The 24,374-nt window shown below is 40.5% G+C and overlaps 2 protein-coding genes across 7 annotated transcripts in view; one reads left to right on the top strand and one right to left on the bottom strand.

The window, feature by feature from the left end:
* The window catches only part of pam (peptidylglycine alpha-amidating monooxygenase), a 42,882-nt gene extending 29,820 nt beyond the window's left edge, over window positions 1-13,062 (bottom strand). The window contains exons 1-8 of one of the 5 annotated variants that reach the window (XM_015974340.3): window positions 12,933-13,031; window positions 10,493-10,607; window positions 10,347-10,389; window positions 10,024-10,071; window positions 7,098-7,222; window positions 5,015-5,132; window positions 2,795-2,852; window positions 63-150 (exon numbers count right to left, since the gene is read on the bottom strand). In XM_015974340.3, coding sequence (XP_015829826.3) covers window positions 63-150; window positions 2,795-2,852; window positions 5,015-5,132; window positions 7,098-7,189 — 356 coding nt within the window. In that variant the 5' untranslated portion in view covers window positions 7,190-7,222; window positions 10,024-10,071; window positions 10,347-10,389; window positions 10,493-10,607; window positions 12,933-13,031. Of the gene's footprint in view, window positions 1-62; window positions 151-2,794; window positions 2,853-5,014; window positions 5,133-7,097; window positions 7,223-9,633; window positions 9,764-10,023; window positions 10,072-10,346; window positions 10,390-10,492; window positions 10,608-10,780; window positions 10,819-12,932 lie in introns of those variants that run through there. The other 4 variants (XM_054744063.2, XM_015974349.3, XM_015974334.3 and 1 more) reach the window with 4 other exon arrangements.
* Window positions 13,063-17,973: 4,911 nt separating this feature from the next.
* Window positions 17,974-22,280, top strand: pomk (protein O-mannose kinase). Of its 2 annotated transcripts, none has more exons than XM_015974368.3 (5): window positions 17,974-18,067; window positions 18,799-18,869; window positions 18,955-19,033; window positions 19,552-19,809; window positions 21,293-22,280. In XM_015974368.3, exons 4-5 carry the CDS (start codon window positions 19,558-19,560, stop codon window positions 22,061-22,063), a joined length of 1,023 nt encoding a protein of 340 aa, XP_015829854.1. In that variant the 5' UTR covers window positions 17,974-18,067; window positions 18,799-18,869; window positions 18,955-19,033; window positions 19,552-19,557; the 3' UTR covers window positions 22,064-22,280. The 2 variants fall into 2 exon arrangements, with proteins under 2 accessions (XP_015829854.1, XP_015829847.1); XM_015974361.3 differs by having other exon boundaries at window positions 19,513-19,809.
* Window positions 22,281-24,374: the final 2,094 nt, after the last annotated feature.

The following is a 24,374-nucleotide window of genomic DNA, read 5'->3' as shown; positions in this document are numbered from 1 at the left end:
ATTTAATCTTAAACAAAATTTGACACTTCCTGCTTGTATTTTGATAGTAATTTGCGTATTACCAATAACCAGCGGTGGAGACAGGGGTCCGGCAGCCAAACAGCAGCATATGATGAACTGTGTTCATACTGGCATGAGGTATAAAATCCACTGAGGAAGAAATACATTTGGGTTAGGAGGTGTCATGTTGATTAAAAGTCATTCATTATTAAGTTAATCAACTTCTTCTCCATCTGAGCTCTTAATCCCACAAGTCTAACTGTGACTTTGACATAAACCATAAAGCCCCAGCCTAAACTATTTAAAGAGCAAGTCACCCCCAACCGGAGTCTTACTCAACCCACATTTCCTGTTTGAAAAAAAGGAGGCGTGGCCAGCAGACAGAGAGCTGAGACCCTCATGCACGCTCTCAAGAGCTTCACCAACATACATACACACAGCTCAATCAGTGAGCAGACAGAGAAACAGCAGCCCACTGTAGGACTTCTGTCCACCTTCTCCATCAGAGGAAAGGCAGGAGGAAGTGTTATTTGAAGGAGGCCAATAGCTCTGAGCCTTATTGTTTCATAAGTGGCAGAGCCAGCTGGAGGTGTGGCAGAGACTCGACTGCAGTGCAGAGAGGTGCAGCTGATATAATACTGGCAATGTCACTCAGTACCTCTAAAGCCTAGTTTATGCTTCTGAGTCAGCTCCACGATGGAGAGACGCACATACATTGACGGAGACATTTTGCTCTCGGACTTCTCCGTCTCCTGGGGAGTGTTGAAAAGCAATTGCCCGCCAGGACAACAGAGGGCGTAGCGCTGTTTTGGGGTATCTGTCGTATCCGGTCCAAGATTTACTATTGTGTTTATATTGTGTTTTTGTATTTCAGACACTTTTTAACACGGACAAATTTGTCCTTCATTCTCTTCCACGTCTTCATGTGCTCGCTACCTCTAAACCCACGTTTCCCATCATTTCTATCTACAAAGAAAATGCTTGCTGCACATCATACACTCCTCCAGTCACAGCTGAATAAAATGTTCATATTCTTAGAGTTTTTCTGTGAGGTATTCTTCAATCTGCTCCATGTCTGCCGCTAGATATCTTCCACTTTCTTTGTTTTTGAGGGTGCTGTTGACGAAAGCGGCATCCTGACCAATCACAAGCTTGCGTTCTTCGTCTCGTTTGACGGGCGTTTAGAAAGTGGGCTCGACTCGATAATGGCGTTGCGTGTCTCTGTACCGAAGCTGAAGCATAAACTAGGCTTAAGCCAACAGCAATGGCCGATTCAATGTGGTGCAGAGCTTTAACCTGAAGAGGGTACGATAATGACTGCTTTAGGCAGAATTTTTTAAATTTTGAATAACATGCAGTAAAATGCCTAAATAATGACTACACAAGTCTACAACACTTTTAGACACACAATAATAACAACAACAACAACAACAACAATAATAATAATAATAATAATAATAAAGTTTGTCAGCAAAAAAGTTTATTTGGGAGTGACTTGCTCTTTAAAATAAATGCACATGTTTTAGTCCTACATGTCAGGTGTTTGTACATTACAGTGAACATGATACAACAGATTAGGGTTGTCACGGTAACCGGTATAGCGGTAAAACCCGGTAAAAAAGTTGACAATAAAAATAACCGTCCAGTTTTTAAAAAACTAAATTATCTCGGTGGGTTTACCGTGGCCGGGGTTTCGGCGCGGTGACCCTTACCAGCCACCGTCGCTTCAGCTGAAGTTCCCGCGGCGCGCACACGCACTTTTTAGTTTGCAACGGCACCAAAACTTTGAAGCTGAAATAATGGCCGAAGGAGGAGACGGCAGCGCCCAGGACATCCATCAACCCTCAAAGAAGACTAAATCGGAAGTATGGGCATATTTTGGATTTCTGAAAAACGCTGAGGGACAGTTAATGGAAGACGGCTATCCCGTTTGCAGAACGTGCAGGAAACAAGTGTCTGCAAAAGGCAGCAACACTTCGAATCTAATGGCACATCTGCGTGACGATCACCCACGTCTCTACAGCCAGTGCAAGGTAAGATAACATTAGCATTTTAGCTGAAATGCATGACGTGAGGACTTTTGGTTGAGAGAGAATGCAACGAGTCACTATATACTGCAGCCACAGCGTCCTCTGCCAGCATTTAAACCGTGTCACGGACACCCTGTTGCTGGATGAAGCATCTTATTTGTTGATGATGAAGAGAAATATACAATTAGTTCCTTGTCATTGATTTGTTTACTTATTCAATGCCATTTATACTTGAACATTTGGATTTGATTACATAGTGTAGTAGTTATTTTAGTAATTTGTTTAAAGTGGCTATTTATTTTAAATACATATTTTTTAAGGTTGACTTGTACAGCGCTCAAGTCAAGTGTGGACTGGAGTTTTAGATTTTCATTTTGATAATGAAGAAAACAAGTATATGAGAAAACAAGTGGTGTTTCTTTGATTTGTTTACATATTGTTTATGTTTTGAATGTTTGGATTTGTATAATTTAAACCTGCACTGACTACTGTAACATGTTCCAGAAAAATAAGCTATGTGTTCCTTTACTTGTGAAAAGTTGCACTTTTGCTAAGGCTTTGTGTTATTTTAGGTTTAATAAACACTGTTAAACCTTTTCAAAACTATTTCAGTTTGTGTAGAACAGGACTATCAATGCTTTCTGAACATATGCAACACCGTTTAAAAAATACCGCGATAATACCGAAAACCGTGATAATTTTGGTCACAATAACCGTGAGGTTAAATTTTCATACCGTGACAACCCTACAACAGATTTACTCACCAATATATGCATCTTGACTGGTTGGTACAGGAAATGCGGTACAAAGGTAAGTGTCTGACTGAAATACAAAAACAACACCACGATGATAATTACAGTGTTATACAGAGCAGCCATCAACTACAATACAGCATAGAAACATGTCAGTTTCCTGCTATGCATCTATTTAGTCAGCAGGCTGGCACTGTGATGTTGTCATTTATGCTAGAATAGAATAGAATGACTTTATTGTCTGACACCAAGTGGCTACATAAATTTGTCTTTCAACATGGCTCATCATCATCTCATCATTCACACTTTCATAGAACAGTAAATACAATAAAAAATCATAAAAAAACTAAAAACACAAATATGAGCTTTAAAGCCATAAAACCAAAGATGCAACTATATGCCTAAAACACATAAAATCATTTGCGGGTTATTGAAGTTCTGTGTCTGTTGAGGGCTGTGATTGCTGATGGGATGAATGCTTTCTTATGGATAGTTTTTTTGGACAGTGGGATTCTGTATCTCCTGCCTGATGGGAGAAGACTGAAGGACTGGTGGGGGGGATGAGAAGGTTCCTCTGTGGTCAGCGTGGCTTTCCTGCTCACAGAGAGCTCATGCAGCAGGGAAAGAGGGGGTTTGTGGTGAACTAATTATTTAGCCTGCTTGATGTGTGATCCGTTGCAGTTTATTGTTGTGTTTACAAGTGAGATAGATGTACCAGGATGTAATGTTAAACATTAAAATGGATTCTATGATTGACCGGTAGACCCTAGTTAAAATGTTTTTCCTGACATTAAAATCCCTTAATTTCCTGATGAGATGGAGGCGCTGGAGTGCTTTATTGTAAATGGAATCTGAGTGTAGCTAGCTGATTTTGTTGTTACAAAACCAAAGTAACACATAAACTATCATCATCTACAACTAAATGATTGTAAATGTAAAGCACATGAAGTCTGATTACACTGAAAATAAAATAACAAAAGAAGTGCGACAGAAACAAGGGATAATGGTACAACATCACAATGTTTGTTTATTTAAGTTCAGACAGTAAGAAGGAAAACTAGTTATTTATAAATGGCTAAAGCATTTTGTCATAAATAACCCAAACGTATATCTATGTTTTTATTATGGCTGTTGAAATCAATACTTTCTACAGTCAACATCGAAAAAACAGACTGTCAATGTGATACACAGCAAAAAATAGTTTTCAAGGAGATGGCCTTGTTTTTAGACATTTTACTGTATTTTTATTCTAAAAGGAAAAATGTTCTTATGTACAAAAAACAGCAAGTCCTTAAAATAAGCTTTAATGTGATCACATGTTCTTGTTTTGAGTAAAGGAATCTACTAATGGGATGAGCAATTAAAAAAAGAGAAGTCTAATGTTAGATTTAATTGCCAGTTTTACGAAAACTAGCCAAGCAACTTTTGTTTAACGCACTGGCAGATAAAATTTGATTATATTTAAGAACTTTCACCTTATTGCAAGTTGTGCTTTTTTTTGTACATAAGATTTTTTTTTCTTTTTATACCAAACGACAAGGTGAAATGTCAAAAAACAAGGCTGCTGTAAAATCACTCATTGTGTTGTTAAAAATAATTTGATTTGCACCAATTAATATTATTATTTTAACAAACATAAAAGCCAATCTGAGAACTTACTGATGTTTGTGGGATGTATTTCTGTCTTTTAGTATATCGGCTGCTTTAAAAGGAATGAACAACAAACTGGGTCAGGGTTTAGAAATTAGGCCTAATGCATGGAGCTTTGTAGGAAGGGCGTGGTACCTAAAAAACAACTTCAGACCCACTGTTTCAACATTCATGATCCGCTGTCACACCTAGTGACCACAAGTCTGGAGTCCTAACCAGGCTTAGTACCCACACCCCTTAGGAGATGTTGATGTTTCCTGCTAAATGTGATGCAAACAGCTCAATTTTTAAAAACAGACCGGATGATTTACATAAACATGAGCTGGCTTTCTTATAACTGCAGTGCAGAACCACATTCAGATTCTGTTTGTCAGCAGAGCAGTATGATGAGAAAATGCCTCTTGGGAGGTTTTTCTTTTTAACATATGGAGACACAAAAGCCCAACATGAACTCACAATAGATGAACACTTCTGTCGGTAATTCAGGACTGAGTGGATTAGTTTACTTTTTGTAGTGAACTTCTGACGTTTAACATCCCAGTTTGCCCAAAGTAATATCATTTAATTTAATAAAAGCCTCACCTGAGTTGGCAAAACACCAGGCATTCGAATATCCACAGAGAAGTTGTGAGAATTTGGGAGCTGCTGTGAGTTGCTTCTGGATGCCAAATCACTAAGTTTTAGGACATTTTCCTGAAACCTTAGGGAGGAACAGATAAACAATGAGGGGTGCTTCGTGGTTTACAGGGAAACACTGAGTAGTTGACAGAATACAACAAATATTTAGTAGCTAAATATAAGAACAACATTTACTAAACCTTCCTAGAAACATGATGAAATGTAGAAAACTTAAAAAAAAATAGACCAGATCTTTTAGCGTGGGTTAGGGTGATATCTTATCAGTAGTGTGAGAGGGCTATGGCATATACAGTATTTGACTTGAGCTTTCCTTTGAGTCAAAAGCAGTTAGAGGTACTAAAGTTTATTTTAAAAAAGGATGTTGTTGCATGTACTTTGACGGTGTATGGTGGACTGCCTCGTGACTGACATCTGTAGCGGTGAGTATGTCACATTGTCCAATAGCATGTGGAGACAGTTTGAAAGACAACCGTAGATTATTCCCCACGACTGAGATCTGTCAATAGACCGTGGCCAGACTATATATTCTCATAGGCCTGGGCAATAAATCGATTAATTAATTAATTAATTAGAGTTTTTTTGTTGCGGGCGATTTAAAAATAAGTAAATTTAGTTTTTATGTAACGGTGCCTTTTTGGCTCCTTGGCACTTCCGTAGGGTTAGTTTCACATCGCAGTATGGCAAGCAACAACATCATAGCACACACAAAACTGTTGTTTGGAACTGGTAAGGGTTTGCTGCGACAGACATGGAGCCGGAGACCTCACGCTGCAACAATTGCCTAAATCCCATCGCCGTCAAAGGCAGCAACACCACAAACCTATTCCTACAGCGGAAACAGAGGCATCCAGCCGAATATGAAGAATGCCTGTCACTCCAAGACAAACTAAATTGTAGTGACCAACACACCTTAGCTAAAAAACAGCTAACTGTATCCAAATCTTTTGCACAAGGCACCGCATATGACAGGAAAGGGGCACGGTGGAGAATAATCACCAAAGTGCTTTGCACATAGCCAAAGGTATGCTTTTGATTAAATAAATTCAAAATTTGCTTTAAGTTGTTTTCCATTTGTACTTATTGCTTTTCTTAATAATTAGGGGGGGTTTTAGAAAACAAATCATAAATAAAATAAATAAACAAATAAATAAAAAGCCATATCACCCAGCCCTTTATTCTCATATATAAAAGGGCTTGCCAGGCTAACATTTCATATGGTTTCAAGAAGTCAATTTTGACAAGATACTTTCCAAAGAGTTTCGTAATTAAATGGCTTTCTTATGAAATATGTCTTGTGGTAATCTGATGGTAATTGTGCATGTGTTGCACTGTTTTCATATCTGATGGTGGTTAGCACAGGGGTGTAACACAACACAAGAAAAGCTCAAACAAAGGAAGTGCTAAAGAGGGATGAAACGGCTCGCTCGCTGCAGTAGTTGGCTTTACTTTGACTTTAATTTGATTTGATTAGACATTTTGTCCTCAAGGAGAAATTCCTTTTCACATCAATGCACTTGTTTAACAAAAGCAGACCAAACAAAACATAAATTACACTGAAAACCCACATCAGACCGGTTTGATCCTAGTCAGTGTGGTCTGCTGCTGAGGGTGGTGGTTGGAATCAGGCAGGTCCCCCTGCACCTGGTGGATCATATGTGTCCCTGAGGACACTGTGTGTGTGTGTGTGTGTGTGTGTGTGTGTGTGTGTGTGTGTGTGTGTGTGTGTGTGTGTGTGTGTGTGTGTGTGTGTGTGTGTGTGTGTGCGTGCGTGCGTGCGTGCGTGCGTGTGTGTTCTACTGAGAGTGTGATGTCTTTGTTACTGAGTTAAGTGAGACTGGGTGGGAGAAGACCTGTAATTTTACTGTTTAAGAAGAATGGAAACAGACGCTTCCTGTTTCACTGTTAAGGCTAACAAATGGTGACTAAACCAGGAAGTATGAATAAATGCCCCCTTAGGGCAGTAAATTATCTTAAATAAACATATATTATTAACTGCTCAATGGAAGGAAATAAGCCTTTTACTTACCATTTGGACCCATACAGGGTTTTCTGTACATCTAGGCTCTGACTGAGATGGATGAACGCTAACAGCACCATATACAACATGGAGTCTCCCATTACACTTGTGGATATCGCTTGTCTGCTTCAAGGCTGCAAAGGAGAAACAACAACTTTAACTTTCAAGACTTAAATGGAAAAACGAGAGGAAAACAACAGAGTCTGAGAGTTGTTCTCTTAGCTCTATTCCAGATTAGCCCCCATGAACGTTTACGTTTACTGAGATGATCAAATGAATCTAATCTCTAGCAGGAGAAACTGACTGAAAGTCACCAAGCTGGACAAACAAGAAAACAACCAGGGAAACCAGCTAACTCCATCTGTCTAATTTAATAGTTTGTGTAATTTCAGGCCCGACCTCTTTTAGGGGTTTGAAAACAGAAAACACGCCGCTAAGTGCCTGAAATCGGATGTTGCATAAGTAACTCCGTTATCCGGAAAATAAAACAAAATAATTTGCGTTAAACTTCTATTAAACTGTCTCTCTCTGAAGGAAGTTTAAAGGCCCCGTGTGTGAAATCCATTGAAATCATGATGAAAAAATGTGACTCTTTAGCACCGTGCAGTTCAGAGAAAGTATTGCAGCTACGGTGGCCCACTCATGAGTTTGACTGTATAATCAATTTCCAACCTGTGTAGCCTAACCCACACAAAGCTTAAAACAAGCTACTCGACCTCTTTAAAAAGGCATTTATAATTATGACTGTTTTATCAGCCTACCGGTCCTGAAGGAAGCAAGCTAGTTCTGTTATTGAAGCGGTCACGATTCACACACGGAGGAGGGGTGACGTCAGCCGGGAGGTCAGGTGTTGTGAGAAAATGTGTTTGCCGGAAATATTCTGTCCTCCCCTGTCGGGAGATCGCACTTCTGGCTATTTTCACAACATTTGTGAAAAACTTTAACGGGAAAATGATGTAATGTAATGTAATAATGTTATGCTTGTGATTTCTTATCTGTATTTCCTCCTAAAAATAAAAAAGATACAGTAAAAACATTCTTGTTCACTCTTTTGCAGCAAGCTTATTCATCATTTTTGAAAGTTATGTAAAATTATGTGATCTAACTCAGTTTAACCACCTTTTATTTGAGGTAGTTTAGTCCTCATAATGGACAATAAGTTCTGTGGATTTGGAAATATTTGCTCTTGACTGCCTAAGGGAAACAGAATATTTCAGGGGAACATAATTTCCCACAACACCCGTTTCATGTGGATCACGGACCGCTCGATGTAAACAAACTGGCTGCCGCTACCAGCTTATATGGATATGGAGCGATCACTGGCTGATCGTTAACTATGGCTGGTGAAGGAGTGTTGGTGAGCCGGGGACACGTTGTGGACATCAAGTAAACATTGCTGACTTGTCCACCAGCTAATCGTGGCTTACGGCTGGCGTGGTGGAGATCGGCGTCACGAGCTACCGAGCTACTTGTTAGCCATGGCTAGAGCTGGGGAGACGCTGTGTATGCTGTGTGTAAACTCCCACGGATTACCAGCAAAAGGAGACCAAAGTCTAAAGGTAACGTTTGAGAAGAAGCCCTCTGTGCCGAAGTGTCTCTGTAACGCGTGCAGAACTACATCGCCATTAGTAAGGTGTTGTGGAGATAAAGTAAACAACGCTGACTAGCCACTGGCTAACGCTGGAGCGTGTTGGGAAAGACAGCAGGCTGCAGGAAGAGAGGAGACCTGAGTAGAAGTATTTTGGAACGGACACGTTGGGACCGGGTCGGGAGTTCTGGTACTGACACGTTGTGACTGGATCGGGAGTTCTGGTACTGACACGTTGTGACTGGATCAGGAGTTCTGGTACGGACATACTGGATCTGGATCGGGAGTTCTGGTACTAGGAAAAGACGGGTGAACAACTTGAGGTGAGTTTGGGAGTTAGAGACACACTAACCAGAGGCTAGCGTCCAGCGGGCGGGGGTCTGAACATATGCGGCTTCCTTGTGTTGGACATGATAACGAACTGACAAATTTTATGTGTCTTTTGATTTAATTTTTTTATTCAAATTAACATGTAAAGCAACAGTGTAGCTATCCTTTTCTATTTCTTAGTTGAATTAGCAGACTCCATGCTTCCAGGGCGCACTGCTGCCCACTGCTGGTTCTTTCAGGTTACAGTCATAGTCCAAACGAGTAACGTGGCGCTTGTATGTCCCTAAACAGCTACTGTATTTTAAGATGGTGGATGACCATGGAGCGTCGACCACAATTTATGTATATAAAAATGTATAATTTGAAGTTGAGAGGAATATTTAGAATTGATGTTGGTGAGAAATATTAGTAAAAAAGGACAAGTTTGTGAACTGGAAACACAGGATTTGATAGTAAACAGGTAAAAATATCACACACTGTGCCTTTAAGAGTTGACTCAGAGCAAAACAACAAAAACCACAACAAGGATGACTGAGAACATCACAGGTTACTATCCAGATTATTATCATGTCTTAATCTTCAACTTCAACTTGTTTGCTTGGTTTTTGAGTGAACGGGTTTCCTTACCGCTGAAATGACAACTGGCCCTGTCCTTTAATTGTTTGCTTTCTTCCCTCTCAACGCCAGGCCAATCCAGGCAGAAGAGCACCTACCCTGGTTCTGATTCTGGTACTGCAAAAGATTTCTTTATGTTCAAAATAGAACCAACTCTCTCCGCTGTCAGCAGCTGACTGGTGCACGATGCAATGTCAAGTGTCAGAGCAGGTTGATGATTTCCTAAGATAAACAAATCCCTACTGACAGGAACTGGCACCGTCAGACACGTTTGACTAGGCTGAGAACAGCAAACAGGATTTTTAAATGATGTTTTATTAATATAATTACTATTTCTAAGATGCTCTGGGGTGCAGTTTTGCTGTGTCACACACACGCATGTGAACATATTTCCAAACTTACTTCTGTTCCCCTTTTCTCCTTCTTGCTCTCTTCTTCTGTGCATTAACACTGAAATGATCAAACAAACATGGCACCAACATTAGTAAGAGCAGTATTTTATTTTTACATGAAATACTTTAATCAATTCTGCCACACCTGTTGTGTGTTTTGTGTTGCTGTATGACCACCTTGGCTATTTGTTGCTATTTAAGAAAAAACTGGTGTGAAATAAATGGTTCTGTTGATGAGTAAGACTTTAATTTAAAGATGAGAAGCTTAATTCTTTGTTGTTGATGCTTTGCTTCTCATCCCAGGAGCTTCTTTAATCCTAAATGTTGACTTACGTTAGTTAGAATTGAAGAAGTTCCTGATGAGAACTGAAACATCCTTAAAAACAAGAAAAAAGATGTCCAGTCACCTTTAAGAAGAAGTTACACATGAACATGTTCATTTGGTGAAATGAATAAACAGAAACTAAACTGGCCTGCACCTTTTATCCACATGAAACATTCTGGACTTAGATCCTTTTAATGTGCTGCGGTCCTTCATTGAATCCAGACACACAGACTGGTGCTCTGTCATTTACTTTCTCTTTACCACCTTACCTGAAAAGGCAGAAATATTTATATGAACCAACTAAATATCTATTAACCAGCATCAGTTGTTATGCAGTACCTAAAGTGATTTAGTTTTCACATTTTACTTATGTGATTCGCTCTTCGATCAACTTCTAAATGTTACTTTCAGATTTTCAGAGCAGACCACAGTTGATGCTCACATGTTTCTCAGCGATAGAGATGGTGTTCGTCATACACTCACAACTAAAAACACAGGAAGTGTGTGTCAGAGAACATGAGTGACTATACAAATTAATGCAATTAAATGTTATTTGAGACTCCAGATGAATAACTTTGTGTTGATGATCAGAGGTTTGTGTGAACAAATCCGTAAAAACATTCAAGTAGAAGTTAGACATCACAAGACACGTAAGGTCTTGATGCAAATGTTGCAGATGTTTGCATTTCCACACCAGACACTCTGGGAGAACAACTTGGAACCAGTCAGTAAGCTGCTCCGAATACTTCTTACCCTTACATACTAAACCACCTGTTTCAAATCGAAGAAATTATATAAGGTTCGCAATATTTATCACATTTACATGACAGCAGGGTTTCCCCCAGCGCTTTATAAGCCTGGCGGCCCGCCAGGCTTTGCTTGCCCACCCGCTAGGCTAGGCATCATGCCCCGCCCCCTCCCTGACCCTACCGTGTCCGCTGACATGAACGGTGCCGCGAAACTAGAGCCCTCCATCAGCTGATAAACAGCAGCGAAACGTGTGCAAATCCCCCACCCCACCCCCACCCCACCACCACCACCACCACCACACACACACACACACACACACACACACACACACACGTTGCCACCCCATCCCCCCAACCCCTCACCCCAGGACAGCCGAAGCCACCAGACTTAACTCATTTCTGGGGGAAACCGGACACTTTAACAGTTATACAGATTGACCAATATGGGTTTTCCCAATGCAGACACTGATGCCACTATGTAGAGGTCACAGTCTGCAAATGGCCTATATGTGCAGCCGACTTTCAAGGCCGATATCTAGAAGTTTTCGGCCTCACCTGTAGGGTTGGGCATCGATTGGGCATCATGTTGGGGATTTTAACATAAGACATAATCTTCCCAATCTAAAAGGTTTAAAGATATTGATTGTTATTTAGATAATGAGTAGTGGGCTGACTTTTCCACCCAGAAATTTACACAACTAAAATTTCAACTCACAAAATCAAATCGTAAAATTCATTGACATCATGTCAGAAGTGTAGAGCTGACCAGCCCTGCAAATGTGCCATTGAAAAGAAACACACTACCAAAGTCTAGACGATGTACAAATAGTTTCCCAGTTCTTGATATCATTTAAAGCAGGTGCCACCAAGCCCAGTTTTTCATGTCATGTTCCAGCACACCTGAATGGATGAAACTTTATCACCTCCTCACCATGCTGTATTCTACAGTAATTACAGTCTTTAGAGCAGGTGTGCTGGAGCAGGAACCTGAGCAAGTGTGCAGGATGGTGGGACCTCTGATTCAAAAAGCTCACGCCGAAACCTTCTTTCTTTTATTTGGGACTTGCTGCATGTCGCATATAAACGTGAAGCCAGCAGATCAGTGAGGATGTATGAAAAAGATCTGCTCGTCTGATGACTCATCGCCGCTAACAGAAGCAGATGCCAGAGAGAAAAAGAGGACGAAGGTCAGTACTGTGCAAACATAGCAACCCTCTGAGGAGCAGAAAGGATACTATGGAAACAAGGCACCTCCATTCGGGAGTACGTGCTCAACCCAAGCACCGCTATGAGCCTTCACGCAATATTAAGAATTGCGCAATCAGTCAAGAACAAATGTATAATTTGCTCTACCTCTGTGGTCACGACTGTCTCTTGGTTTCATTCATCCAGGTGACAAAGTGGCACGAGTACAAAATAAGATAAGATCTGAATGTGTTAAATAAAGAGACAAAATGGTCCAAATATGCTGTATATGTTTCTTTTTAACCCCTTCGATGTGTTCAAAGCAGAGGGTTTCCTGCTTGTCTTAACAGAAGACATGCACATCAACCCCGACACGCCTGAAGCAAATAAACTTACAGACAACTGTAACAAAATACCTGTTCTTACTGAGCTATAACCCGCAGCTAATGAATGGGCTTCCATCGTGTTCATTTACTGCGTAGCTGATACTGTATCGATAAGCTAATTTTAGCTATTTTGCGGGTTTGTTTTTTCCTCGTTTCAAAGACTGAAGGACGCGACTCAGCGCCCATTACATAAACACAGGCTGCATTTAAAACTAGGAGACAAAATAATAAAAGTGTGTTTAGTAATAATAGCATGATAACAACAAAGACGTACCTGTTGTTGGCTGTTTCACGTCTTTGTTGCTGATGCCTGGGTTTTGTCGGTGAGGAGCTGTGACGTCACCACTCCAACTTTTCAAAGTAAAAGCAGGGTGACTCATTTCCTTCATCAGTGGACCAATACCGGAAATTAAAAAATTTTTTGACGGTCATATGGTCCATGGTTCGTACACGCGTGGAGGACAAGGGATGGCATAGCAGCGGGTCGCCATCTGGATGGGTCCCCATTCGCCTCCAGTGGGTGGTTGCTTACCCAACTAAAAAAAAAATACCACTTTACAATGTTTTTTCATAAAGTCAGACATATGGTATATGGCATGACAATTAAACTATTGATATACTTAAACTAAATAAATGAAAATCTAAAATCTCAACAGGTAGACTAGAAAAGTCAATAATACCATGTGATCTGTTTCTGCCAGTTGTGCAACCATAAGCTGCAGAAGAAAACGGGTCTAGTTCTGGACCATGGGTCCGTCCACAGAAGAACAAAAAAAATTTATTCAAGTCAATGGGGCTAAAAGAGCTATTTTCTCATTCTGTTTGTTATGTGCCATGGATTTCACATGTGTCGGGAATTTAAAAGAATTGTTTTGATACAAAGAAAGTGCTTTTTTTCCAAATGGGGGGGAAATGTTATTTTAGGTTTTGTGTGAAAATATGTCCAGGACTACAAATGTGCTCTACTAAAGGGACGTCATCGAACCAGACAGAAAAAGAGAGAAAATGGCTGTAAGTTCAGCGAACTTCAAATCATTACTTCAGGAAGGAAAGAAACACCATAAATATGGCTATTTCGTAAGTAGCAGCTACGCTAGAGCAGAGGAGATTCTGTGGTGATGTCATATATGCGTCATACTGACATCTGATTTGTAGTCATGCTAATTACAAACATTTATAAGCTGATGAATCTCAAAGTACATGACTGGGGTGGTCGAAACACACTTCATTACTTTTAATTTAAATAGAAGTACAACTAGTTTACTCAAGGTCTGACTAACAACTTTCTAGCATTCTTTAAGAATAATATCAGAAATATCAGGGCAAGTTTTTCTACCCCATCTACTTCCTACCCCCATCCAACCCCTCCCTCAATCTTGGTCTGTCTTTAGTCCTGTAGATTTCCAGAACATGTGCCTCATTCAGAAACACATGAAACCAACCTCATGCCCTGCTGATTTCATTCCTACTACCTTAATCAGGATGGTTAACCAAATTGGCTCATGCATGTCATGCTGGGTGGCAATTTCTTGACCCACGACATGCAGAATCACTTCACAGAAACAAGTGTGTAAATGGTTTATTTTTAAATGAGGAGCTAAAGGAGGGACGGGAACCAAAGATGCTCAGTACTGGCAGCAGGATTCCAGGAGGAGGTTCTGAGGAGGGAGACAGAGTGAATAACCGGTGGAATAATGGAGATTTTATCTTGAGGCTAAGCTTACCGTTTCTTGGTAGCGGTGGAATGTACAGGGAGGGTTTTGGTCAGGTCCAGGTGAGCAGAGGATATCCAGAAGGTGAGAGAATTGATTTATCCAGAGATGGAGGAGCGGAGGTTGATGAGGGCAGGTGAGCGGCTGAGAGCGGGCAGCCAGGGGAGGAGGCAGTGTGGTCTGGAATGCAGGAGTCCAGGTTGGTTCTGGAGATGATGGAATGTGGAGAGAAACCTGAAGGAGAGCAGGGAAAGACATTCAGGGATTTCAGGCGGCAGGTTAACTGGAACGAGATACAGATACAGATACAGATACAGATACAGATACAGATACAGATACAGATACAGATACGAGGCAGGTTAGAGGCTAGAGCTATCCAAACAGAGAAATCATCCGGCGTGGTGAAGTGTCACACTGCTCCTTAAATTCCCTGGGCCTTGATGATGGGATCAGCTGCAGCTGGTAGCTCTCAGACACGCCCGCCTGTGGACAATGCTCAGCAGAAAACAGAGTTACAGGCAGGCAGCTCACCACGGACCATGACAATGCATTGTAGATTTTATTAATTTATCCCTACAATCTGGCTCTGTACCATCTGTTTTCAAACATGCAGTTATTGAACCAATGCTTAAAAAACCAAGTATGGACTCATCTCAGCCTAAAAATTACAGACCCATTTCTAAATTACCCTTTATCTCTAAAATATTGGAAAAGGTTGTGGCAGATCAACTGATTACTTTTCTGGAACTACACAACCATTTTGATAAATTCCAGTCTGGTTTTTGTAAAAAAGCATTCAATAGAAACAGCTTTGCTTAAAGTTTCCAGTGACATCATGATGAATGCAGACAACGGGGAGGTCACAGTGTTAGTATTGTTGGATCTTTCTGCAGCGTTTGACACTGTTGATCACAACACCTTAAGTAACAAACTTGGTGACTCAGTGGGGGTCTCTGGAACTGTTCTGGACTGGTTTAAATCGTACCTTTCTAACAGAAGTTACAGTGTCTGTATAAACCAAATTATGTCAGATTCTACTGATTTGTTCTGTGGGGTACCTCAAGGCTCTGTTTTGGGTCCACTGTTGTTTCTGCTGTACAGACACCCTGTTGGACAGAATCTTGATTCTTTTCATAATGTCTCTTATCACCTATATGCAGATGATATTCAGCTGTACTGTTCCTTTAAGGATTCTGAGTTCTATAAACTGTCTGAATTACTAGAGTGTCTTTCAGCTATCACCAGCTGGCTAGAAGATAACTTCCATCAGTTAAACTCTGAAAAGACTGAATGTCTGATCATTTCCCCTGAGAACATGGTTCCCCTGATTAGTCTAAAACGTAGTCATTTATCCTCTGCCGTCAAGACAAACTTAAGGAATTTGGGTGTTGTTTTTGACCAATGTCTCTTGAAGGTCACTCAAAAACTTTGGTCCGAAACTGTTTTTATCATTTAAGAAATATCTCCAAACTGTGAAGCTTGGTGTCAAAACATGAACTTGAAATGGTTATCCATGCCTTTATTTCCTCCTGTCTAGATTACTGGAACACACCTTTCACATGTTTTAACAAAAAAGCCCTTGACCGCCATCAGTTGGTCCAGAACTCTGCAGCGAGGCTCCTAACTGGAGCAAACAGAAGGGCAAACATCACTCCTTTTCTAATGTCTCTGCACTGGTTACCCGTTAACTTTAGAGTTCATTTTAGAATCCTGACTATAACTTTCAATGCTCTACGTGGTCAAGCTCCTCCTTATAACCCTTACTGCTAACCCTTACTGAACAGTTAAAGCCTTATGCTCCAACCCGAGCCCTCAGGTCCACACACCAGAACCTTCTACAAGTTCCAAAGTCCAGATCAAAAGTGGAGGTGATCACACCTTCCAGACTGTTGCATCCCGACTCTGGAATGATCTTCCTTTATCTTTACGCAGCGTTGACAGTCTGAACACTTTTAAAAAACAGCTGAAGACCCTTTTATTTAAAGCTGCTTTTAACTAAACCCTTTATTTCCTTATTTTTAACTCAGATTTTATTCTTTAATCTGTTTATGAAATTTTATAATTTTATGGCTTTATTTTTTCTGATGTTAATCTAATTCTGCTTTGAGATCATTTTGATTTTATGATGTTAATCTATTTATGATTTTATGACTTTGTTTTATTTTGTTTTGATCTATGTGAAGCACTTTGTGATTCTATGTCTGTGAGAAGTGCTATATAAATAAAATTTACTTACTTAATTTACTTACTAACATATGTGCGATCCAGCGCATAAGGCAAAGCGGATTTGAAAATAGCTCTTTTAGCCACATTGACTTGCATTCATTTTTTTTTTTGTTCTTCCGGGGACCCATGAGCCGACTGGAAAGAGAGGAGACTTAGGCTCCCCATAGTTGCTCACTCTGGATTTGGAGAACGAGGAGACCCACCCAATTTGGCGGCTACACATTTACGCTCGGGTGCAACTCATTTCTTATGTGGCTCTAGTTACTCAGGATTGTGGGAAAGGATATTATCTGTAGATCATTGAAATTGTTTGAGGATTATTTATCTAAGATATGTTTAGAGTTTGTCATTAGAATTATCCTCGTTCTTGATCTGTCCCTTTTTAATTATTACAAAATCATAATTAAAATATTTATTTTAAAATCTATTTTTGTTGCTTTACCCCATTCATGCTTCTTGTCCAAAGGTTATGAATCAGTCTTTCATCTCAATGCATAGGCCTACTGCTCTGAAAGCACTGATTAACTTCTGTTTTTTATTCGTTTTAAAATGTTAATCTAGAGAAATATTGCCTTGTCACATTGCCTTGTCACACTCTGTCTACCATAGAAAAATCTATCGTTTTAAAAAATATTTATACTTCTTAATACAGATGTTATTTTTCTCCTTCACCAAGCATCAGTAACAACTGACTTGGTAACTCTGATGTGAGTACCAGTGTTTCCTATCTATTTTTCTTTCTATAGACAATTTTCTGACTGAATAGTTAGCAGCAGGAACCATTTACACAATCCCAACAGAGTAATACATCACACATGACTGAACTGTCACTGTTTCAAGTGTTTCTTACAAATTGTTTGGAAAAATTTAATGTGCATATTTAGTGAGAAGTATGGTTACGGTTAGGCTAAATCCTTGATAATAACAGTTTTCTTCTCTTGACAGGATAAAACACAAAAGCCATCACATAGAAAAATTAAATGTATCAGTTTATGGTCTACATGACAAAGTGAAGTTTTTAACCTTTCTAATTCCTGCCCATGTAGATAGGACATGAAGGGGATTTATAGGCCAAACAGCATAAAAAGGTAACATTAAATAAAGTACAAGTCAAAAAGGTTTGGCACAATACAAGGTATTAAATCATACACTTCATAAAATAACAAAATGTCCAGCTGGGTTATGTTTATACTGCAATCGGTTCAATAACTGTATTAGATGCAGTCAGGAGAGGAGAGGCCCCTCTGAGGCATTTTGTTTACTGAGTAAAAACTAGTCAGGTCGCTCGTGTCTCAATGAGATTCACGTGTATAAATAAAGGTGAAAATTATTTAAGTTCGGAAGACGACCCATTTATGTCCCAGATTCCAGTCCAGTAGGTGACGGTAACACTGAAGTAGACTGCTTACAATCCGCACCAACGAAGAAGAAAACCGACGAAGAAGAAAGATGTCATGTAAAGTCTGCTCATGTAAGCTTTAATTTCATAAATTTATATTATAAAACATTTCTAGTCTCCACAATAGATGGAGACCCATGTTCAAGCTTGTTCTTAGGGCATAACGTTTATATATATATTTCTGCTGCAAAACAACCAGGTCTTAACAGATTTAGCTCCGGATGAAACGTTTTCTTTAGGATTTCTGGATCATAAATAAAGGTTTGTTCGATTAAAAACCCTAAATAGGTTCTACCCTGTTTTACTCTAATACGTTGGAGAGATTGGCTCCTTCGATCTCACGAAACGATGTCAAGACTCCGGGTAAAAATGTAGGATTAGATTAGATTAGATTAGAGGGGCTAAAATGTGGTCAGTGCATCAGAGCACACTGGTGCAGAGGAAAACGCTACAAACACATGACGATGCATTAGATTGCCCCCACCTGAAAAGGCTGTGCTGTGAAAGTGAGGATGCTGTAGGTAGAAGCTGCGTGCAGCACCAGAGGTCCAGTTCCTGAATCAGTAGAACGCTGAGTCTTTGCTGACATAACTTTCGAGTCTCTTATTCTCAGCGTGGTAAAAAAAATAAAAAATAAAAATACACAACTCAGCCTTAGTATCTGCATGCCAGAGATGATCAGCAGCTGAGCTGCAGTGCTGACGAGCTTCTTTCTTTTTTCTGAAAGTACATGCTGATAGTTTCTACAAGTTGAGTTAAAACCATTCCTGACCTTTGTAGCTTTATGTTTCCTTCTAACTCAGGGGTCCCTAAATGATGGACTGCAGTCTGAAGCCAGACCCAAATGAGGTTCTGTCTGGACCCAGATTACCTGGTGAATTGAATTGTTCTTACATGCACGCTCTTTTAACACTCACAGTTATTTCTCTAAAGCAGCATAACGATTTTATTCTTCACAGCGGTTGCTGAAGGCTGGCCCATGGTTTCCCTCTGCTCCCGGCTCTCAACCTCCGCAGAGTAAAGTCAACTGAAAGAAAGGTGATGAACACTACCATGACTGGGAATAAAACATTTTATTATTTATGCACCTGTCTGTCTGTGGTAGATCCTAAATCACACAATTTGTTGTTGAAATGGAAATGAACTCAAATGAAACATTTTATTTGGTTCTTTTATGAAACATTCATAATTTTAATTAATTAATAATCAAATCAATTAGTTGATGGTCATTAGAAGCAGCCTGAATCACTGACTGGATAACCTGGATTTTTTTAAAAAACTCACCTGAATATAAAACTCCAAAGAGTGCATGGCATAGACTTATTCTGTTCTTCACTTCTTGGTAAAATAACTATTTTACTTTTTATTCACATACAAAGTGTTTGAAATTGACATGTCAAATCTGCTGTTTGCTTTTATGAAAAAAAAATGCATGTAAATAAAAGTACTTTGCACTTGTATTTTTTTATATTTTATTTTTGTGCAGGTAAAATGTTAAATGTTTTTTCCACCTGCAGATTGTGCCTTCACAAACTAACACTTTCCATGTGAAGTAGATCACCATGGGTCAGCACAGCAGTGGTGTTTTCTCCCACAACGCCCCGGGACTCGCGCTGTGCCTCGCTGCTTTGCTTCTGTGTGCTGCAGTGATTTATCTGAGTCAGGACAAGCAGCAGCGACACACCCATGCAGGCTGTCTCCCTCAACATTTTAAACTGACTACCATGAGGAACTGTACTCCCTGGCTCCAGTGTTCACAGATACGTGCAGAAGTGCACAAGCTAAAGGTGATTGGCCAGGGAGCCGTTAAGAAGGTAGGTGGAGTTGTACTCGAGTATAAAGGCTATGGATGTTTTAGGATCTATCACAGCCACAGACAATATGTTACCTCAGAAAGCATTAGACAAAGTGTGAGCTATGACCGTGAACTTGTAATTTATATTAGCTAGCCTTTATTTTCCCTGTGGGATTGATAATGTAACGGAATCTGATTGAGAGACTCACCAGAGCCAACAGTCGGATAAGCTCATTTCTAATTCAAAAGCAGCCAGGGTGTCTATAATGGTGCTTTCACATCTGGTTCGGCACGGCCCAGCCCTGGTCAGGTATATTGTGTTCACATCTGGGTAATCTGTGTGGTTTTCGTTCTCAGCTGACCATTTTTTAAACCTGCTCTCTAGTGGTCCGCTTTGTGCTAAGCCCAACACACCCTCTACGGACTGATTGGCCAGCTGAAGTTCATGCCTATCTATAGCGGGAGCTTCTGACTGGCGGGTAGAATGAGCCCTCAGAGCCTTCCTGCATGTGCGATTCATTTTCAGTCTGCATGTGGTGGAGTAAACATCTTCTGTCACTGCTGCTGGGATCTTCTGCTCCAGCCTAGCCTGGCAAGCCAGACTAAATAAATGTATTATTTAGTCTGGCCATGCTCCATTGACGGCTCTCGGTTGTGGGGCGGGTTCTACCGTTGTCTTTCAAATGATCTCCGCATTCCACTGGACAGAGAATGTGGCATACTCTTGTTTCACTCTGTTGCATCATCCCACCCACCAGGCATACAGAGTGCCGTGATTGGCCCACAAAGCGGATAAAGCTCTGTGATTTGTTCACTAAGCAGATAGAGCGCTATGATTGGCCCACCATTATGGACCAATCACAGCTCTTTATGTGTTTGAAACCCCTCTAGAGAGCTGTGATTGGCTAGCCAGAGTCCTGTTAGGAGCTGCGGAGGTTCCAATGGAGCGTGCCTAGACCAAACTTTGCAAAGCAAGAATTTGGTCTAGTTCACTAGGCTAGCTCCAGCCAGGAGGACAGACTGTTGTGAGGAGCACTCAGTAAGAGAATAGGAAGCTGTGTGCTTCATTTCGGAGTCTCCAAAAGTAACACTGCTCACGGCCTCCTTTTGTTTACTAACAAAGGAAAACACCACAGACTTTTCCACACGTCTTTTGCCCCGCCCAAATGTTTGGAGACATCCGCCTTCCTGAGAATAATAAGCAAACAGAACCTGGCCGCGCAGGGGTGGGCCAATGCTACCAAGACCGGACCGCGCCAGTCCAGATGTCAAAATGCCATAAGACATCATAGCAGGGCTGCAGTCTGATCGCCTTCATTTCACGCAGCTTTGATGTAGCAATTCATTCTAAAGAAGTCCCTGTTATTGAGATGCACCTGTACATGGCCACAGCCCCTACAAGCTCATCATCTGACAAAGCTCACATGTTAAATTTATCCCATATCCTGTCTAGAGGTGTATATGTTATGAGCTCACCAACCCCCCCTTTTTTTCCTCCTCAGGTTTATCTTGCAGAGTGGACAGGTCACAAGGTGGCTCTGTCTAAGCTGGCCTCTCTGGATTACCTGGAAGACTTTCTTCATGGATTGTCAATGCTGCAGGCCTTGCAGGGCTCACTAGTTGTGCAGTTGGTGGGGTTTTGCCTCGAAGACTATTCTATTGTTACCCAGCACCACCCACATGGCTCACTGCTCAACTTAGAACATGTTTTCAGACAACAGCAGTACCAGCAGTACAACACGTGGTCCTTACGACTGAGACTAGCCACAGATTATGTCACCATCCTTCATTACCTTCACAACAGCCCAGCTGGGCGGCGAGTAATGTGTGACTCAAACAGCCTGGAGAAAACGCTCTCACAGTTCCTGCTAACGAATGACTTCCATGTGGTGGTGAACGACCTGGACGCGCTGCCCGAAGTCAACTGGTCCAAAGGTTTACTGGTAAAATGTGGCCATCGAGAGCTCACTGGGGACTTTGTTGCCCCAGAGCAGCTTTGGCCTGTCAGAAATGATGGGACGCTATTTTCAGATGATTCCATGCCTGCATATGATGAAAAGACCGATATCTGGAAAATTCCAGATGTGACACAGTTCATATTGGGAAGGGCACCCGAAGGAGAATTGGTTCGCTTTCACCTTTTTCAGATTCACAACGATTGCAAGAAGGAAGACCCTAAACTCCGTCCTTCAGCTCTTGATGTGTTGAAAGTGTACAGATCAGTTTACAGGGCCATGGTGCAAGACGCTTCTGGTGTTCGGGAGATGCTTTAGAGCAGGGTTATACAAACCTTTCAGTAGGAGGGCCAGATTCATCAAGGTAGAAGTTCTCATGGGCCACAAACATGATTATTTTTAGGGCTGTCAGTTGGCCGAAGGTTTTAATAGTTGTTAATCACATGAGTTTCATAGTTAACTTGTAACTTTGTGCACTGGTCACGGTGGAGCCTGGAGATGCGTGCACGGTCTGGTTGACAGTAACGCCTGTTTTACTCACAGAGCAGACATGCCTTCTTTTACACTTAAGAGTTTAAAACTTTCTCCCTCCTTTCATGTTGACATGCTCTAAGTAAGATGTAATATTTGTCTGCATGAATTAATGAATGTGTTAATGCAATAACATGTTAACTTTGACAGCCCTAATTTTTGTCATGAAAAAATGCAAACTAAAGTTTATTGTGATTTTTTTTATTTGCACTGCTCAAATTTTAACATCATTTTGATAAAAAAAACATGTTAAAATTGTTACTCTACTTCAGCAGCCTGCTGAGGAGACAAAATTGCACTATTGTAGAAGAAGTGGAGGGCCGCATATTCCAACAAGCCTTCTGTAGAGGGTAACACTGTCCAGAACCACTGACTTTTCTCTCTGTAAACAAATAAAACATCTTTTGAAAGGATCACACTTTGCTGTATTTTTATTTTACTTTTTGTAGGTTTTAAGAGTCAAAGAGAGGACAGGAGCAGAGCTGGTCAAGTAGCTTTCAATCTTCCTACAGACTGACCTGGTCTCTAATCCCCTCTTGTGGTCTGACCTAGCAACACAGGGCGGTTGGGTGGCACCAGACCTTGAGCAAGTGTCTGATGCTATAGTTCATTCGTGGGTCATTGTTAAGAAAGTTGTGCATGTTATTTTTGTGGAAACCATATCCTTGCAGCATCTGATGTATAAAAGGGCAGAGGAAGAGTGGGTATCCGCGTTTCCATCCTTGAATATGGACCAGTCGGTGCTGTTGCTTTAAATCCCTATCAGTCTCACCTCTTGGTAACATTTGTGGAGCACATTCTTCCAGGTTTGCCTGGATAAGATAACCAGCAACTACCACCACTGCATCCAGGTCAGTGTTTACTGGTAGCAAGTAGCCCAGGGCTGTAGCAGTGGTAGGTTACGGTGGGGTGTAAACAGCTGTTATCATGATGGCAAAATATTCTTTTAAGTAGGTAGAAGCAGCAACATTTTACAGTCTGATACTCAAAAGGTCTGTGGAGTAGTGAGTGTCTACATAAGTGCGCTTTTGTTAGTGTTGCATCAGCATCTATTTGCACAGACCCTGACAGATGCAGGAGGTAAAGAAACTTGGATTTGATTTTATTAGCTGTTTATGTAATTTTCCCTTCCCTGATGAATGCATTAGTGTAGAATATTTGGAATGTGCTAGTCGAAGACTAGCTCCCCTTTTAGTTCTTTGTTTTACGCGTTTTATGATTCATGGCATCCTACCAGACTCGATGGGAATTCTGCTTGTCCAAGTTATCAAGAACAAATCTGGGAAGGTGACCTGCTTGGATTATTATTATAGTGCATCTGCACTAGCCAGTATTTTATCCGAGGTTATAGAAAAAAAATCCTACTTGACAGGATCACTGTGTATATTATTTCCTTGGATAATCAGTTTGGCTTTAAGCTAAAACATGGTACTGTAGCGGTCACACTTTATAGCGTGACAACTGCAAATTAATTATGACCAATACGATGTGATGATTCCATATAAATATGAAATATCAATCTGATTGATCACTGAATGTTTAATCAGAAGATTAAAGTTACTTTTACTTGTTCAGGGACTATAAACACACTTCACATTAATTCAGACAGTCAGGTAAATAGTTAAAAAGGAATTTTTTAAAAATCTTTATTTCATTCAAAAAAAAATAACACAACAGATACTAAACAATATTCATGAAAACACAATATATTTGAATGAAAGGGAGCAGATGGAAGAAAAATCTTATTATTTCTGCCCCCTTTTTAAACTTAAATATCAATTTATATTTGTGCAGTCCCTCACCAGTTCTTTCAGTCCCGTAACTGTTCACTTTTGTTAATTATTATGTCCACATCAATTGTCCGTTGTCATATCCACTCAACACACGTGATTTAATGTGTAGACTGAACACTTTTAGAGTTCTTGACTCTTTCCATTCTCTGTCCAGGCAATTCCACAACTTCACACCATTCACAGATATGCCCATTTCCTTCATTATTGTTCTAAATCTAGGTTTTTTGAAGATTTCAAATCCCTTCAACGAATAACTGCTATCTCTCTTTTCAAATATATGCTGAATATTCTTTGGCAATGTACCT

The sequence above is a fragment of the Nothobranchius furzeri genome, chromosome 6 (assembly GCF_043380555.1).
Source record: "Nothobranchius furzeri strain GRZ-AD chromosome 6, NfurGRZ-RIMD1, whole genome shotgun sequence".
Classification (NCBI taxonomy): domain Eukaryota; kingdom Metazoa; phylum Chordata; class Actinopteri; order Cyprinodontiformes; family Nothobranchiidae; genus Nothobranchius; species Nothobranchius furzeri.
The sequence above is the reverse complement of the archived record's forward strand: the minus strand, read 5'-3'. Positions and strand labels throughout refer to the sequence as shown.